At 35.5% G+C, this 18,984-nt stretch overlaps 1 protein-coding gene across 4 annotated transcripts in view; it reads left to right on the top strand.

Moving 5' to 3' along the window:
- LOC5574775 (RNA-binding protein fusilli) overlaps positions 1-18,984 on the top strand; it is a 267,224-nt gene that overhangs the window by 44,287 nt on the left and 203,953 nt on the right. For all 4 annotated transcript variants that reach the window (XM_021851398.1, XM_021851400.1, XM_021851401.1 and 1 more), the window contains one exon: positions 8,549-9,591. In XM_021851398.1, the coding sequence (XP_021707090.1) occupies positions 9,463-9,591 (129 nt within the window). In that variant the 5' untranslated portion in view covers positions 8,549-9,462. The remainder of the gene's footprint in view (positions 1-8,548; positions 9,592-18,984) is intronic.

Consider the following 18,984-nt stretch of genomic DNA (forward strand, 5'->3'; position numbering starts at 1 on the left):
TACCAGGCTACCTTATGTTAACGGAACCCTAATCGTGATTATTTTAAATTTATTATAATACTCCATAATAATTATAAATAACAGCTAATGTGAAACACTGTATCTTTTTTTTAAATGTCAAGCGTGTGCTACAGTAAGGGCGTAAGCAACATGATCGATTTCTCTTCATCGACTCTCTCTTCAGTGAATAAAGGTGACAAGTTGCAAGTTTGTTGAAACTTTTTCATATTTTTACTTCCTGAAGTGAAAAAGTTCCAGCAAACCTGCATCTTGTCACCCTTTTTCACTATAGGGAGGATCGATGAAGAGAAATCGATTATGTTACTTACGCCCTTATTCTAGCACATGCGGAATGTTGAAAAATTCAGCCATATCCTGAACTTGTGAACTGCACATAAGTCAAATAAGCGATTTGGAGTTGTTTTAAAATTCGCTTCCTTCGCTTTCTAATGCGTATTCAGATAATATTACTCTCTGAAAAAAGTTACACAAAATCGGGTTCTTCTTGACTAACAACCATGTGGGCTGGTAGCTAGCAGACAGCAAAATAATAGTGACTTTGACGACTAAAATGATCAAAATTGTGCCTAGAAAGTGACTTTAAAACATAGAGTATTATTTAAAAAAAAATGCATAAAAAAGAAAACAAAGAGATAGTGAGCTGCAGTAATTTGAAATATTTCTAAACAGTTATCTATACGGAACATGAGATTTCATTGCCATAAATGGCTTGGATTACCTAATTTTTAATTTTAATACATGAGAAGCATCTCTCGCAGCAGCGCGTGTAGCACCGAAAGAGATTTGAGTTGCACCACATCCCTGCATACAAGTTATCAATCGAAGCCTTGGGAGAGTAATTCTTGTCACTTTGATTTTCAAATGAAACATCAACCAAGTTTTCGTATTTGGAAAAACAAAAAAAAACATTATTGTCTTTCAGTTTTAGTAGCTAATTCATCCTATAATTTCATTGCCACCAGAGCTTGAAGTAGTGACTGTAGTGACTTTTTGTTGCAAATAGTGACTGTTTAGTGAGCAGCTCGAGGTTCAACCGGAGTAAAGTGAAATGGAACGCAACAATTGCCCATTACACGGTGACGTCATCAGAAAATCGCTCTCCTTCCCTCCTTCGGAAAATCTGAAAACAACGGTGCCAGTACCTGTCAAAGTTTACCGAAAACGGAACGCAGAATCAAAACAAAACAGTGAGAGAGGTTACCAGAAAAACGGTTTTCTGTCGTTCGTAGGGTAACCAGAAGTTAAAATTAAAAATGGTTTGCAGGAGGAACCGTTCAAATTGGCGAGGGTGCACGGTGGTGATCAAGTCACTAGAAAGTGATTCGCAACCAGTCCTGCAATGTGTGTTATTTTCATAGTATTCTAAAGAAATCGATTTTGTGCTGGTTATTGCTTAATTTTCACGACGCACAGAGATGCTTAGTATTGCGGAGCTTCTTTATGTGTCGTTTTTTTTTCACGCAAATAAAACCGTTCCCAAAAATAGGCACTATCAGTCACGAATCCAGGTTTACGAAAATACACCATGAACATAAATCACAGATTCGGGAACAAAGTTCCACAAATCAGCCGTAACGCCTGCTGATCTTATCACAGACCGCTTAAGAAATCCTAGAAACGTGATGTTTGTTCTGACAAACAAGAACTCCGTTCACAAGAACCAGAACATTGTTCTGGATCGCTTTTGGCGTTCTGCGATCCGTGATTTTAATGACCAATTTTGATTTCCCTTCCACTGCCCATTTTATAGAAGATTATTTTAGAACATTTTCTTCAAATTAGCACAAAATTTACCATTATGGCACAATATTTGTAAATGAACAGGTTGTATAACTTTTAACAGCCCAGAAAACTACATAATTTGAAGGGGTAGCATAAAAAAATGTACGTCGTTTGTCCCATTGAACAGGCAGCAACGCACTCGAAATGAAACGTATCAGCTACGAAATCGTTCCATTTTAGCAGCAGGCTTCTTTTTTAGCAGGAACAACGTCTGGATAAGTCATATTTAAATAATATTCCAGCCGAATCTAAACATTTAGCTGAAAAAAAAAGAGTTTCTGCCAAAAAATGAACTGCAGTTTTGCACTCGGGTCAGTTTTGTTGACTACTGGGTTTTGCGCATGCGTTATTATGTTTGACAGCGAGCGTGAACAGAGTTCGCGCTGCCAGGAACCAAATCACAAATATTAATTTTTGGATTTACGGTATCGTGATTTTAAAATCATGGTGTTGGGAGTGTTACGAAACAAAGATGCCAGAATACAGACAAGAAGTTTGTTCCCGAACTAGTGAAAACAGTTCATGAAAATCAAATGTGTTGAATCACGATGACAGGATCTAAATCACGAATCTGCATAAGGTGTGCGTTCTGTTTCCTATGATATTTTGTTCACGAATATCAGAACGGATTTTTTTACGTGTTGAGAAAAAAACGATGAAATCATCCTGGGAAAAGGTTTTCTAGCATGTGTTAAAATTCCACACTTATTGCGTTGGTCAGAAGAGCTCGATTTGGCGGCGTCCATTTATAACGTAACGCTAAAATTGAAAATTTTTGACCACCTGCCCCCCTCCGTAACGCTTTTTGTATGAAACATTTGAATGTTTGTATGAGCCGTAAAGCTTGAGTCTACTCTCCCCTCTCCCTAGAGCGTTACGTAATTTGTGGATGACGCCTTGTGCGAATCATACTCCATTTTATGTTACTTCATTTGAGCATGTAGGTAGTAAACTATTTGGTGCGAAATATTTACACAGAATTGCACAACAAAAAAAATCTATCAATTGTTGAAATAGTCAATGAAACATATTAGTAGTTCTCTGTCAAAATTTCGATTACTCATAGGGAAACATAGTTACAGCATTTCATCTTGAGCTTTTTTATTTTAGCTAACTAATGTTTTGGTTTGGAACACTCAATTTAAATCTCATCACTGAATTTATCGAAGCAGCAAAACAAGATTTTTGTTGTTGATCCATAGTGATTTGATTGTTTATAAATAGTTACACTATAAAACCATTAGTAAGACTATATGAGTACTGTAACGAGTCCATGACATCATTCCAATAACAATTTTACAATATTGAACTGGATTGGTTTATGTTGAATTCGTCTAAAACTGATGGTGCTCTACAGACTCCATGTGCGTTTAAAGGTTTATTCTGAAAGAACTGAAAAATGAATTAAAATTTCATAATATGTGATGATAAATCTTCAAACTGTTTAGTGAAAAAGCTGCTAATATTATTACTGCAGAATTTGGTTTTGAAATTTCTCAGAAGAATGTTGATATAAACGCTTGACGGTCAAGATTTTTCTATAGAAAATCTACGCGCGTCTTCTTCATGTTCTTTTTTCTACAATAATTTCTTGCTAGTATTCTTACAAAACATTGCTCTAACGATATCACTAAAGTATGCTTGAAGGAATTCATCTATAATCCTTCAGCAGAACAATATCTCCAGTAATTTTTACAATAATCGTTCTGAAAATTCTTCTATCAATTCTTCCAGGGCTTATCGAATAATTCTTCGAAGATTATTAAAGGAATTCTTCCAGGAGAAGCCACAAAGGTTAGCTCCAGAGTTTTAGGTGAAAATTGATCCAGAATTTTTCTAAACATTCTACAAGAATTGCCCCAGGAGTTTTTAAGCTAATTTTGTTCACCAATTCTTTCAATTTCTTCAATATTTATTTCATGATTTCTCAAGAAATTCCTTTAGAAAACCTAAGATTTTTAATTGGATTACTCTGTAAATTGATCCAGATATTGTTCATGACGTTCCTCCGAAGAACTCTCCAAGTATTTCTTCAGAATTTTCACAAGGATTTTGAGTAATTTATCTAGTGGATTCCGTTGAAAAATTTCTATAAGGAAATGTGTCAGAACTAATGCCAGTAATGTCTGCGATTATTTCTCCTCATTTCTCTATGGAGATTATGTCCTTGGTATCTTGCAAAACATTATTCTGGTTTTCCTTTGTTTTTTCCAATAATCAATCTAGCAATATACTTTGAAAATCTTTCCAGATTTTCTCAGGGATGGATGGATTGATATGGGAATCATTAGAGTAATTTCTGAACATAACAATAATCACCGGGTTTTTCTGAAATTTCTCATGGAACCTATAAAAAAAAACCCTAGAGAAATCTTTGAAGTAACTTCTAGAGATAACTTGAGCGGAATTTTTGGTGGAATTCCTGAAAGATCCTAAACAAAAATCTTGGGTGAACTACTTGAGAAATCTGTAAAAGAATAGATGGATAAAAAATATGTGGATAGCTGGGGTTCTAGAAAAATGCCTGAACTAACGTTTGATTTGATTCTTGAAGAAAATCATCATCAAGAGTGATAACTGGTGTAATATTTATATTTAGATGAACCTCGATGAAAATTCTTAGAAATATTCTTCGAGAAATATCTTGTTATTACGAATGAAGGAGTACCTCTTATCGTCTTTTGTTTTGTCTTCTTTTGATTTATTGATCTCTTTTCGGTTTCTGTTCGGTCTGTTACTGAGGTTTCTAAGATTCCTATTTGTTTAGATACTCTGTCGTTACCAGTCCTACAAACATAAAAAAATGGTAGAAATGTGTCAAAAATGGTGAACAAATACTTCAAAAAAGAGAACCTATATGGCTGGTACGCTGATCATAAGTACTGTGCAAAAGGATAGGACAAGAAAAGGTCAAGGAATGATTCCGCTACCGAAATTAATTGAGCTGTACGCTGCTGAGAAGTAGAGCTGATTTCATAACGTCAGTAACGCCTGCCGTACAAATCAAATGGAGCTGTCACTTTTCCGTACGGAAAAATGTGCCGCTCAATTATTCCGCAAGTAAATGTGACAATTCGCTCATACTGGATCCAGGACCGTACTGGGGGGGTGCCAAGGGGGCAAATGCCCCGGGCCCCCGATTAAGGGGGCCCCCCGAGGATCTGAAATATCTTTTAATATTTTCTCTTTAGACATTTGAGCATAGAATTCAAACATTTGATTCAACTTTCAAATACTTGAGCAAATATTTTTTCTTCACCTGAATCTCACAGTATGATTTGATCAATAATTATTCCTCAATATGTTGCAAGAAAACATGAATGTTAAGCCAAAGTCTTAAAAATTCTTCTCTAATTAGTTTTCAAAAAATATTGGAATTAAAAATAAAGCACTGTTCAATTCAAAGAGTTTATTGTGTTACTATCAGAACTTCAAAATTTAAACATATTTGCAATTCTATTAGAAATTTGAAGTGTAAGGGAAATTCTTTTGTGACGCGGTAGTCAGTATTTTTAAACACTTTTCTATTTTGTATGCCACAGTTCATGAAATATTCTTTGAATCCAGTAAAGGCTTAGCTTTGAATACCATGACCCCACAGTTATGGATCAAATAGTGTGGAGTCCAACCTATAAAATTCAATAAAACAACATGGAAAACGTAAAATGGTAATTTAAAAGCACGAATCGAATCGTTTCAAATTGGAACTTCGGTTAGTAAACCATTTTGAGTATAATATTTACATAGGATTGCATAAAAATTAAAAATTGTATCGGTTTCTGAAAACCATATTATGGATCAATTTTCATATTATGGATCAAATTGTGACATATTACGGATCAGTGCGCAAAATCAAGAGATTTTAAACTCAATGCATATGTATTGCATGGTATAGCGAAAGTTAACAATGTGTCATATATTACCACCCATTTTTGTCTGCTAAAAAATGAAATTTACGAACCTTGATGTTTTATTAGTTTTATCCTTAGTGCTATTGTCAGAAAATGTCGAATCCAATGCACAAAATAGCAGAAATCTACATTCTTTGGAAGTGATCCATAACAGTGGTAAACGATCATTTCCAGGTCCATATTATGGATCACTAGTTAGAAGTGCTAATATTCGATATTTAGAATCAACAATCAAGAAAAATGTTTTCCAAAGATGAATTCATACTAAATCGAAGCGAACGAGCATAAAATATGTTATAACATTTGAATTTTACCACCTGTGGGAGCTTATGAATGCTGACGGCACTTCTTACAGAACACGACCATATAATGTATAGCTGTGTGGTACCAACTAAACATTTGTCAAATACACCGTTATTTAGCGGTCGAATGTTGTGCTTAACATTACAAATGGTAGAAGACAAATAGTATAACATGGGAAAAATATGTTTTACGTCAACGTTTATGTTTTGAGCGAGTTATCCGATGTTGAACGCCAAAGTGATCCGTCACTGTGGGTGATCCGTAACTGTGTGGGTATGGTATAATCCATAGAAAATATAGTACTGGCAAGAAAAAAGTTCATAAAGGTTGATTCTCATAAAAAAAAAGTTCAAATTTAGGGAATTGTATAACAGCTTCTAATGAACCGATTGACCTGAAATTTTAAATACATCTCATAAATAGCTTGATGATTTAATTCTATTCTATTCAAGAGTTTGGAAGATATTTAAAAACTACTGTTTTGAAAGAAATACCATAAATTTTAAATTAAAATAATTTTGAAATGTGAACATTTACAAGCATGCAAGCTTTTGCCAATTTGTTAACTTAGATGAAATGAACATTTTGTAGAAAATTATACTTATAGTAAATAGTTTGTTTTAAAAACATCTTGTTATCAAAATTTCGACAATTTTGTCAAAATGAGTGAATTTTAAGAACTTAGACACTTTTGCATAGAATTTAATGATTTATTCACAGATCTAATATGAAGTTCAGTTCAGCAGTTCAAATTTCAGGTCAATCGGTTTGCTAGAAGCAGAGATGCAGGTCTCCAAACTTGACCATTTTGTATAAAAATTGGACTTTGTGTACTATAGTCATGCCAGTACTCTAAATCGTTTTTTTTTTGTTCAACCAGAGACAAACTTGAAACTTATAGTAAAAAGAATCAAAAGGAGCTTTGGAAAAAAACATCTTTGAAGATTTTCAGCAATTTTTACTCCATACAAAATATATAGAATTCCCTCACATCTTTGGACCGACCATCTCGTTTAAAACTCAAATTCAATACATTGGTTTGAGGAATCCCAAAACGTGCTGAATTTTGTATAAAGGGCCCCCTTTATGAGATATGAACCAGGCCCCCGAAGCCCAGATCCGACACTGACTGGATCTGCTTTCAAAATTACTTTGATGAAAAGGAGACATTTCACTTGAGCGCTTTACGTTTCAGGTACATACCACGCAATAAAGATTAATGTTTTTTAGATGAAAATGCTGAAGTTATAAAGCATCAATATTACTCAGCCGAGCAGACGTTATGTTTTTACTAATCAATTACGCCCGGATTCAGCGCCGATTAAGTTTCTTTCAGTTTTGGTCGGCGCGAATTTGTCACAAAAAATATTTTGGGCTTTCGTAGCAACCCTGCAATTCATATAAAACGGTTATAGAGATGCTAGATATCCGAGGATAGCTAGGTAATCCCGACCAGACGGAAGAAACTAGATTTACAGAATGTGTTCCCCTGATATGATTTTTAAATATCACCAGTTGTTATAAAACATGTACCGTTAGTAGTTAAAATAACAAAAATTCTAACAAAGTTTGCATCAAATTAAACTAAAATATAACAAACTCTGTTACAATTATATCAAAATTTTTACAGAATGTGTTGCAAGTATGTTACCAAATAACAAAGTTATTGCAAATTATGTTACTGTTTATGAAATCGGATCCCGACTAGAACCACATAACAAGATTATAACATATTTCTATCAGCCGCAGTTTGCAACAAACTTATAAATGCGATGTCAAAAATATAACAAATGTTGTTATAAATGTGTTACTAAAAATATAACAAGTTGAGAACAAAGCCATCTTGATAACAAAAGTTTATCAACTTCTGTTATTTTTAACTGCTTCTTATAGGAATGTGTTATAATTTTGTTATGTGGTTCTGGTCGGGATACGACATTGTAGATTTAATGCTTACAAAGTAAAACAACGGTTTGCTCGATACCCGTGTTCGGACAGTTAAGGTGATTATAAAATAAAGCCACACCTCAAATTTTCAAGAGCACAAGACTTGAGAACCAAACAGCGCTCCGCGTTGAAAATTTATCCTATTGGTCACCACCAGCAAGCAATCAATATGATTGGTTTTCAACGCGAACTGTTGTCAGATTCTCCAGTCTTGTGCACTTGAAAATTCAAAGTTTGGCTTCGTTTCATAATCACCTTAAACCAATCGATACCTGCTCTGAAATTGTTGCATAATGATCCATATTCACGCGATTCGTACTCGTCAGTTTGAATTAAGCGATTAAATCACAATTATTCGCTTATCCGACTCAAATCTATATTTGTACCATCGATTTGTGGCTATTACAATTTCCAACCCATTGGCAACTTCAATAACTCATTTAGCTTGTTTGATCATTGATCTCTTCCCCTCGTGTGAAATGTACATACACGACTACCTTATGTTTACCCGGCCCTAATCGTGATTATTTTAAACTAATCATAGTGTTTCCCCTTGCTTGTTCTTTCTTCCCTTTGACCCACAGAGAGTAATCAACAGTGCGCCGAACGCCAGCCACACACTTCGTGAGAAATCTGAATCATAATCAGAGCCACTAACGATTCAGCAGCAGCAGCAACAGCAGCCGCCTCCACGATTTAGTTGTAGACAATTACTCATTATTCCAAGACGATTAGCGGCACTTTGCGCGCGAAACCCAACGGAAATTGCAAGAGTGCGTGAGTGGTGCTGCACCTGATTTGACCTCCGTTCGGTTGCACACAAAGAACTTCGGCTGGCTGCAAGTGACGAACCCCGAAAGCCGGGTAGATCGGACAAACTCTCCCTGGCAGCTAGTGGAAAAGTACCGCCTCCAGTACAGTGGACGTGCAATTAAAATTTCGGTAGTCGTGAGCGCAAGTTAACGATTTCTGTGATTATCAACAATAACTTCATCAACGTTCGTTTGTACTGCTACTGCACCGTAAAGCTTAGCAGTCGTTATTGGTAGAAGAGTGCAGTCGGACAAAACCAGCAAGACCGGAGCAAGTGCACAGCGAGTGGCCAAGAGAGCAACATAATTAAACAAAGTAGTTTGGCAATAAAAAGGAAAAAATCGAGCAAGTGCGGTAAATGTGTCGAAAAGAAACCTCTACTTGAAGAGTCAGCCGGGAAAGATTGGCCAAAGTGCGAGTACATGTGCGCGGTAGTATTGTGAGACGTGGATTTAGGTGAAATTTTTTAAGAGAAAAGAAAAACTTGTGGTACTTGGTGGATGTGCTGGGGCAACCTGGTTTAGGAAAACCCAATTCCTTAAGTATTCCTAAGTACCGGACGGATTGACCGACTACTTGATCGTGAATTGCTGTGGAGTGAGTGGATAGAAGGAGAAGACAAGAAGCCCGTACAAAGCTCTGTGCATCCAGCAGCAGAAGCAGAAGCCATCGCCGCCGGTGGAAGATGTTAGTTCCGGGACATGTGGTGTCACTGTATGTGGCGACGTGCGGCTATAACGGTGCGGCACTTGGCTCCGACGAGAAGGAGATTGTTCTGCTGATTTACGTAATCATCGATGTGCAGACAAATAATGTAAGTACACCATCCATCATCATATCTGTAATGTGGCCCGTTTTCTCTGGTTTTCGATTGGGACCGGTCGCCTGTGAGTGTCGCACTAAGGGCATTTGACGAACCTATGTAGCCAAAAGTCATTTCTAAGATTGTTCTGCAAAAGACACATGAATATTTGTAAAATTATGCCTCTATTTGTTTGCCTTTATACAAGTTTATGTTTTTGCTGCATCCGTTCAAAATCAGGATTTTAAATATTTGCGAATACGGGCTGTTTCTGCTTTTCAGTAATTTACTCAATTTCATATACGTAGAGTAAAGTGGGGCAAAAGTTCGAGTGGGGCAAGAGTTTCTTTTTAAGATTTCTAGCTCAATTTAAAACAAAACTTATAAATGTCATGGTGGCTCGAATTCTATTCAAGTAAGAGACTTTCACTCCAAATATCATAAAACTTGATTGAGATTTGGAAAAGTTAAGGCTATTTGTTGTTTTTCGTCGTGAATATTGTAATTTTCGGTCAAACTTTCGTTGCATGGAACCGAATGAAGATTAAATCTTTTTAATTATTTTATGTAAGGGCGTATCTAGGCCTATCATAAGGATGCTTTGAGGTGTATTAGTTTTTGCATAAATGATTGGAATCCATTTTTGGCACATAGTGGGGCAAAAGTTCGAATCAGCGGGGCAAAAGTTCGACCCATGTATAAACTCACGGAAAAAAATGCAAATTGCCTAAAATCCACATATTATCTTCAAAATCAGCAAAAGTTGCCTGATCGTGCTAAAAAAGTCACCAAAATTTTACATTTCCACTTAGTTTTGCGAAAAACTGCTATTTTTGAGCATATTATAATTAACCCTGTTTTTCGAAAATTTTTGATAAAAAATTAGTGGGTATTTTTCGGCAAACTTAAGTTTACGGCTGGTATAAAGTATGCCTGTCATAAAAGTACCGATATCTTTTGATTTAGCCATCAAACTTATGCCCCACACTAGATTTGAACTCTTGCCCCACCGGTGGGGCAAAAGTTCGTTTAAGACAATCAATTTTGAAACTGTTATAACAAAAAATGGGTAAATATTTTGACACAAGTTTGTTCAGCAAAATTACAGCCAATATGCTAAAGGTTCATTGTATGGTATTTGTTTTGTTTCAACTGCTATTGTTTTCCTGGAAACTTTGATTATACCACTAAAGTCGAACTTTTGCCCCACCTTACTCTACAGGAAACTGTTGTCATATTAAATTTGTAAAAATATGAATATATATCATAGAATTCAAAACACAAATTCGTACACCTATCAAAAATTAAACATCTTCTTCTTCTTGGCATGTCGTTCTCACTGGGACAAAGCCTGCTTCTCAGCTTAGTGTTCTTATGAGCACTTCCACAGTTATTAACTGAGAGCTTTCTTTGCCAAAGCTGCCATTTTCGGATTCGTTCCTATTAATCGTATATGCCCAGGGAAGTCAAGGAAATTTCCATAACGAAAAGATCCTGGACCGACCAGGAATCGAACCCAGACACCTTCAGCATGGCTTTGCTTTGTAGCCGCGGAGTCTAACTACTCGGCTAAGGAAACATACACCACCTATAAACAAAATTTTATTGCTTTCCATGATTGATTAGTTGCACTTTTGGACAATTTATAGACTATGTCCGTCTGAAACATATTAATCTATGAAAAATAAAACGTTTTTCAATACTTGTTTTTAATTATGAATCGTGGTTTACGGCTAACCAGCCGAGTGGAAGCCTCACCCAGCACAGTTGCTGGCTAGTGTTGTATGCTATTTCCATACCTAAAAAATAATGCGCTCTCGGGTTTGGCATTGGATATAAATATAGATAAAAAGCGTTGTGTTTGGATGGGCATCTAATTCTTCCGAAAGATGTGCACTTTGCGAAAAAGGACCACGTGAATTTTGAGCTGAAAATGGAATTCAGGTTAACTTCTGCGTTCATGAGTCCTCTCATGACGTAGGGGTAACGCGCCCTAACTAGAGATCAGAGAGTCGTGAGTTCGATTCTTACTGAGAAGACGTGTAACTTTGTCCATTTAATCCAATTGCAAAGTACATTTTTCAAGTTTTGCTATTTAGTGCAAAGCTGGTAGCAAGTCATGTTTTAGTAATTTTCTCACTTTTTTCGACCTGGTCACTTAAAAATCACTGTTTCCAACAAAAAATCACTAAAGACACTTTTTCACAAAAATGATCACTAAAGACATTATTCGTGATAATGATATTTGATATATTTGAAGGCAAATACAATGTTGTTGGGAAATCTAAGTATCAAAAAAAATTGTGATTCCTGGCGACTTTAATCTGAATTTGCTGGCCAACATGTTTAAAAAAAATGTGAAACCAGGACCAATATCTGACAGACCTGTTGAATAAATTACTAGTGATCTTTCTATAGTAATCTGCGACTATAGAAGAAATCTTAAACATGCCATCTGATAGAATGTCATCAAAACTCCTCTGGAAGATTAGCCAGAAACGGCTTGCAAACAACCAAACAAATTGAATAAGTTTGTGAAATACTCATCCAACTTCAAATGTGAGTACTAATTTTGCTACAAATAATTATAGAAATTAAATTAGAAATTCCAACCTATGCAATATACATTTTTCCATTCAATCAATACTGTTTTTACATGACTTTGGTTAATTTTTTTGTACAAAAAACACGTTTTAGTAATGAATGCTTAAACATTGTTAGATAATAATGATACATTTCTAGTAATATTAGTGGCAATTCCCTATCGCCAAGTCCAGCTGTTCATGAATTTCAGCAACACATATGCGATTTCATTCGTTTACTGTTTGCTTCAAAATGTAAGTACCGGATACCCCCGTTAGGCTTGACCGCTTTCAATCTGACCAGTTTTTGAATTGATCCCCGCTAATTTGCACATCATTCAGATTAAATATAAGCATAAGCATAGATGACCGTAGAATTCGTAATTGCTACTCCGTGATTGACCTGAACAATCAAAGTTGCACAAAGATTTGATGAATAGGGCTCAATGTGCACAAATCGAGATTTCAAATTTTTTAAAGTCAAAGATGACTGAAAAAAAAACATGTATACTTATTAAAATGATGGTTATATGCCTTTTGAACATGTTTGGTTAAAAAAAATCTCAAGAACTTACATAATAATTTTAGCTACAAAATGGCTTAGTGGTTGTGCCACTTTTCCCCGTATGACGTTTCCCCAAATGTCACTTCCCTAAACATCATTTTCGATGAACTGTTCGGTGCTATGTTATTTCACCGAACGATCTGTGATACTCGAAAGAAGCTGAACGTCAAAGTACCGAATAGTTCGGAGATTTTATATAGCTTTTTTTGTGAATTTGTGGTTTATTTACGAAATTTTAGTAATTCTCAAATATCTCAGCTTTATGTTGAAATAGGTAATTTTATTTTTAAGAGAAATCCACGATAACCTTATAATACCAGAAGTAGCTTGTGTAGTTTTGCTTTGAAAGTTCAAAATATGCTCCATTTTGTAACCAAAACCTAGACCAGAACACTAAAAATTTTCAACTCTATAGCGAAGTTCACAGTTGTGAATATGGCCGAAAATTGATTTCACAAAATTTCGGTGTAAGGGTAAGCATTCTTATCTTCACCGAACTGTATGTTAAATTTTCACGGAATTTTGTAATATTGTAGCCTTTACAGGATTTTCAGTGAATTTTGAAACTTTTTGTTTGTCAGAAAAAAAAATATAGAATAATATTTTACAATTCTTGATTTGTGAACTATTTTACAGAATTCTTTTTTTATTTTAAGTGTGTTGTTCCGGGTTTAGTTAAAATCCGTAAATCCATTACATTACATATAAATAGTAGAAACTGGGCCAAACTTGTATCGAAAACTGATTTAGCAGCCTGGTATGCACGCAAGATGTTGTTAAAATTGCTATTATAAATTACAGTTCAGTAAATCATTCCTAATATTTGTGGGTTATAGATATTCAAGAAAATATTTTTAGATGTACATAAAGGTGATATGCGAGTCGGATACATTTTTTGGCGTACAGCGGTTAAATAAAATATTTGAATCACATATCTATACAGCCATTCCATGAAAACCGATCTAGTGGGTCTCCGAATTCCGTGCAAATTTGCTATTTTGTTCCTTATTCGAAATAAGGATACACGTATTTTTGGATTTTTTGATTAGGGTGACCATTTCCGAAATATCCAGAAAAATCGCGATTTTGCAAAATTTTTATTTATAAAAAAATTATAACTTTTGAACCGTTTGACCGATTTTCAATCTTTTTGGACGAAATGAAGGCTAAAGATTTTGACTTTTCGGGAAAAATATAAAATTTCACAAAAATTGTGTTTTTTACATGAAAAAACTCAATAGTTTCCGTTTTTTCGTGTTTTGAAGGCCTCGGGACCAAAGGGGCTATTGCTGCTCTCATTTTCTCTTCAAAGTTCAGAAAATTTTACGTAAACTGTCAAATTTTTAGCGATGTATGTATTTTAGTTTTTGAGATATATATTTTTGAAAATAAAAAATCAGTCATTTTTCATCGGCACACACTGTAGATCTCAGCGCATTAGATTTGTAATGTTTAAAAAAAATCATTACTTTTGAACAGCTCAACCGATTTCCAATCTATTTTTTTATGGAATGAAAGCTTAAGGTCTCAACTTTTCAGAAAAAATAGAAAAACATAGAAAACTTTAAAAAAAAAATTCACATTAAAAATATGAAAATTTCTAAAAAAAAAACTAGAAATTTTTATATTTTTTCACGTTTAAACATATTTTTATCAGATTTTTCAATTTTGTCTGAATAGTTGAAATTTTAAGCTTTCATTCCATACAAAAAGAAATCGGTTAAGCTGTTCAAAAGTTATAATTTTTTTTAAACATTACAAATCTAATGCGCTGAGACCTACAGTGTGTGCCGATAAAAAATAACTGATTTTTTATTTTCAAAAAAATATATCTCAAAAACTAAAAAACATACAACGCTGAAAATTTGACAGTATACGTCAAATTTTCTGATCTTTCAAGAAAAAATGAGAACAGCGATAGCCCCTTTGGTCCCGAGGCCTTCAAAACACGAAAAAACGGAAACTATTGAGTTTTTTCATTTTCACAACTTTTGTGAAGTTTTATATTTTTCCTGAAAATTCAAAATCTTTAGCCTTCATTTCGTCCAAAAAGATTGAAAATCGGTCGAACTGTTCAAAAGTTATAATATTTTGAAAAATAAAAATTTTGCAAAATCGCGATTTTTCTGGTCACCCTAATCAAAACATCCAAAAATACGTGTATCCTTATTTCGGATAAGGAACAAAATAGCAAATTTTCACGGAATTCAGAAACCCACTAGATCGGTTTTTCATGGATTGACTGTATATCTGAGGAGCGATTCCAGAATCTGGAATCCAGATAAATATTAGCCTCAAGGGGGCGAAAGTTAAAAAAGTTTGTGAAGAACTGATCTAATCCATTGTGGACATCCTCATGATTTCAATTTTCCTTAGTTTGAGTGATATAGTTTATGAACGGCCTCTGTTTTAAATATTTCTCAAAGCAAAACCGTACATAAATTCTTCTGAAGACTTGAAGATTAAGAAATAATACAGACTAGGGGAAAAGCACCAATTATTGGCCCATTAATACGATTTTGGCGTTCTTTGTATGAATATCCGAAAATTGGACCAGAACTCGGGTGAGTCGAAAATTAGTGATTCTCCTCGATATTATACACAGAAGATAGATTAAATTTACAAGCTCGCAGTATCTTCTATTTACTGTACCAGTAAAACTTGTTCTACTAATAACTACACATAAAGAATGCGAAAAACACCTCGAAACAGTTTTGGTCAGATAGATTGATTAAAAACCCCTTAGTTCGTCAATCGATTCGTAGTCGGTTGAAGAGAACGCCCCGGGCCTGGAGCGGAATTCCTGGCCGGTTTATTTTTCTACCCTTGTACCGAAACCACTTCTTCAGTTTTGACCCCTACCGGTCGCTTCCAAACACTTTTGCTGTATTTTTTCCTGGACTTGTGAGTTTTTTTTCTGCCACTCACGTCACCTCTCAACTTCTTGTTTCCCTCCGAAGCGCAAGTGATGATGCTGTGCTGGTAGGGATAATTATTCGCATCTACGTACGTAAGGTACGTAAGTATTGTGCTGCTTTTGCTGTGTCCAAGAAGAAGCCCGGGAAATGCTTATTTAATACAGACACTTTTTGTGTGACCAAGCCCGCTGCCGGGCGGCGGTGACTTTGGATGGATGCTCGAACCGGGTGGTGGTCATTTCATCTCTTGATGCTGAGGCTGATGATAATGATGATGATGATGGCGGGATTCACGGACAATCGGTCGGACGGTATGCGTTGTACGTACAGTGCAGACTACAGAGTTGACTTACCCATACGTATTACATACGATGTCGACGATGGATTGAACTTTGAGCCGGGTATCTTCTTCTTGGTTGTAAATATGCGTTGTGGATGGAATATGAGGTGTTTTCTATTTTTCAAGAACAGTCAACTCTCCATAGCTCGATATTGAAGGGACCATCGAGTTAGTGAGGTGTCGGGTTATAGAACACAAAACCAATGCAACTATGATCCAAGTAGCAATGAAAACCAACTTTTACTATGGTTCTCGAACTCGATATCGAGATACGAAATATCGAGTTAGGAAGAGTTGACTGTAGATAGATTTAAAAAATTGCTTCCATCAGTTGATCCACTATTGGAACACGACGGCAACTGCTGGTGCAAGGCAGCTTAATTTTCGTGGAAATATAATGATTCATATGACTCTTTGATTAGATGAAAAGCACACATTTTAGCACATTTATCGAAAAATATACGTTTTTTCCAGTGCTATAGTATTTCTCAGCAGACATTTTGCAGCGAGTTTGACTAGTTACTTAGCTCTGGCTATGCTGATAAGGCAAGTTTGGTCTGTCCGCTGTTTATTCAGGGCTCTCCATTTCTTTCTCTCGCGATCGATGCTGCACGAGTTGACGCGACGCGACCAAAGATTCAAACCTGAAAAGCGACTCCGCCTGCTTATTAGTCGTCATGTGTGTGGTCGATCACGTATGATCATCAGTGATCACGGCTTTAACAACTTTAAGAAGTTTCCAAGTGGCAACTAGGGTGAGGGAACATTATTTCGATTTATCAACCTGTTTTTGAACAATTTGTATAATGTTGGGTCCAGAATCTGACGCAGAAAACTTAGGAGTCAAGTACTTGAGCATTTCTCGTAAACTAGGTGATCGGCGAAACCAGCTCTAGTGATACACATTACCTCAATCCGAGGAAAGCTAATATAGCTAGCTATTCAGTCATTTTCATGATTTATGCCACCTCATGTAAAAACGCCTTGGATTGGGTTTCTTGGACTTTGCTCACCCATTTAGCGATGGCTATTTTTACAAATCCGTCACGCTCAATACAGCATCAGGGTATGGCGAAAAACCAAACCAACTACATTGACGCAGTTATGTGATATGTGTAAAACTGCGGCATTAGCCGTTGGGCGAATTGCTCGGCCCAATCGCGTCCCGCTTTCGGTCGGGTACAAAGTGCGCACAATCCAAACAAGTGCTGACTGGCAGTTTGTTTTGATTATTTTTTTTCTTCTAAAGATGAAGACGACGACGATGGCCAATCCGCGCGAGCGCCCGATAAGCAGCCAGCGCCCGTTTGAGAGCAGATTCGATGCACTTGTTCGAATAATGGATGGGTGTTTACTTTTCTGATGCGGGTTCAGAGTGTGTGAGAGAGAGAGAGACGAGACGAGACGGAGAGTGCGGGCTATGATCTCACTCTTGAACTTATACCGTAAGGATGGGAATCAATTTCAAGTGAATAAATATTATTAGCGCTCTTTTGAACGAAGTTCAAAGTCAGTAACTCTGACTCAGTACTTCTATCATATAGATCGAATTACTAGAATTATGTTTGCAAACAGCTTATTTTGATTCACATAATCACTTGTCAAGCTTTTGAGTGGTATCTCTTATCTGTATTTCCTCTTTTTTTAAATTTCTTTATTAGTATCATTCCAAACATTACTTTCATTTCTTATATCTAGGTGTTCTGTGTTATTAGACAAAAATATCATCCTAATTTGGTAAAACAAATTTAAGATTTTATTAACATTTTTCAACAACATTTTACATTTCATTTGCCGTAGCAGTTCAGATTTTTTACAGGTGAGTTGATTTCACCTGCTTATAAGAGAAAGAAAAAACACGTTTTCAATTTACTTAACCTAACCTAACCAAAATATATAACGCATTAATCGTGGCAATAGAAGATTGTATCGATTTTTGCCTGAAATTATTAATTATTTTATTTGACATTTGTTCCAATGTTTCAACATTGGATATTCTATGTAACTCATTGGTACTATACCAGGGAGGAAGCTTCGAAATTATTTTCAACATTTTATTTTGAATTCTCTGCAGAGCTTTCTTCCTGGTATTACAACAGCTAGTCTATATTGGTACATCATACAACATGGCTGGCCTGAAAATTTGTTTGAATATCAAAAGCTTGTTCTTAATACAAAGTTTTGATTCTTAATTAATAACAGGATAGAGACATTTACATATTTTTGAGTTTTGAAAGCATTAGGAGAAATCTTCCATTTTTGCAAGGATGAAGACAAAATATCCAAACTTTTTTGCAATCGACTACAGATGACACGCAGGTTTTGTCCTTTGGCGGAGAGGCCTGTGTCATCCGCAAACAAGGATTTATGACATCCCTGAGGTAACTCAGGTAAGTCAGATGTAAAAATATTGTATAATATTGGTCCCAAAATGCTGCCTTGGGGAACACCAGCTCTTACAGGAAGTTTTTCAGATCTGGAGTTCTGATAATTAACCTGAAGTGTACGATTTGACAGATAACTTTGAATTATTCTAACAATGTGTGTTGGAAAATTAAAGTTTTTTAATTTTACGATCAAACCTTCATGCCAAACACTGTTGAATGCTTTTTCTATGTCTAGAAGAGCAAAACCAGTAGAATAGCCTTCGGATTTGTTGGAACGTATCAAATTTGTTACACGTAAAAATTGATGAGTGGTCGAATGACAATGGCGGAATCCGAACTGTTCATTGGCAATAATTGAATTTTCATTGATGTGGATCTATATTTCCTAAAATAGCTTGTGGTAAACGGCTAATTGGTACTATTCTGGAGTTGTGCAATCAGGATCATCACAATTTTAGTTACGTTATAACTATTTTCATCGAGTTTTTACGGTGAGATTTACACTATTCTACAATATACGAACTTAAGGTAAAAATGAACCGAAGCCCTAGCTGGACTTTTTTAAAGTACAAACCTAGAGAACTAAATAGCCGATCACGCTGTAAATTTCAAC

Source organism: Aedes aegypti, chromosome 3 (genome assembly GCF_002204515.2).
Source record: "Aedes aegypti strain LVP_AGWG chromosome 3, AaegL5.0 Primary Assembly, whole genome shotgun sequence".
NCBI lineage: Eukaryota > Metazoa > Arthropoda > Insecta > Diptera > Culicidae > Aedes > Aedes aegypti.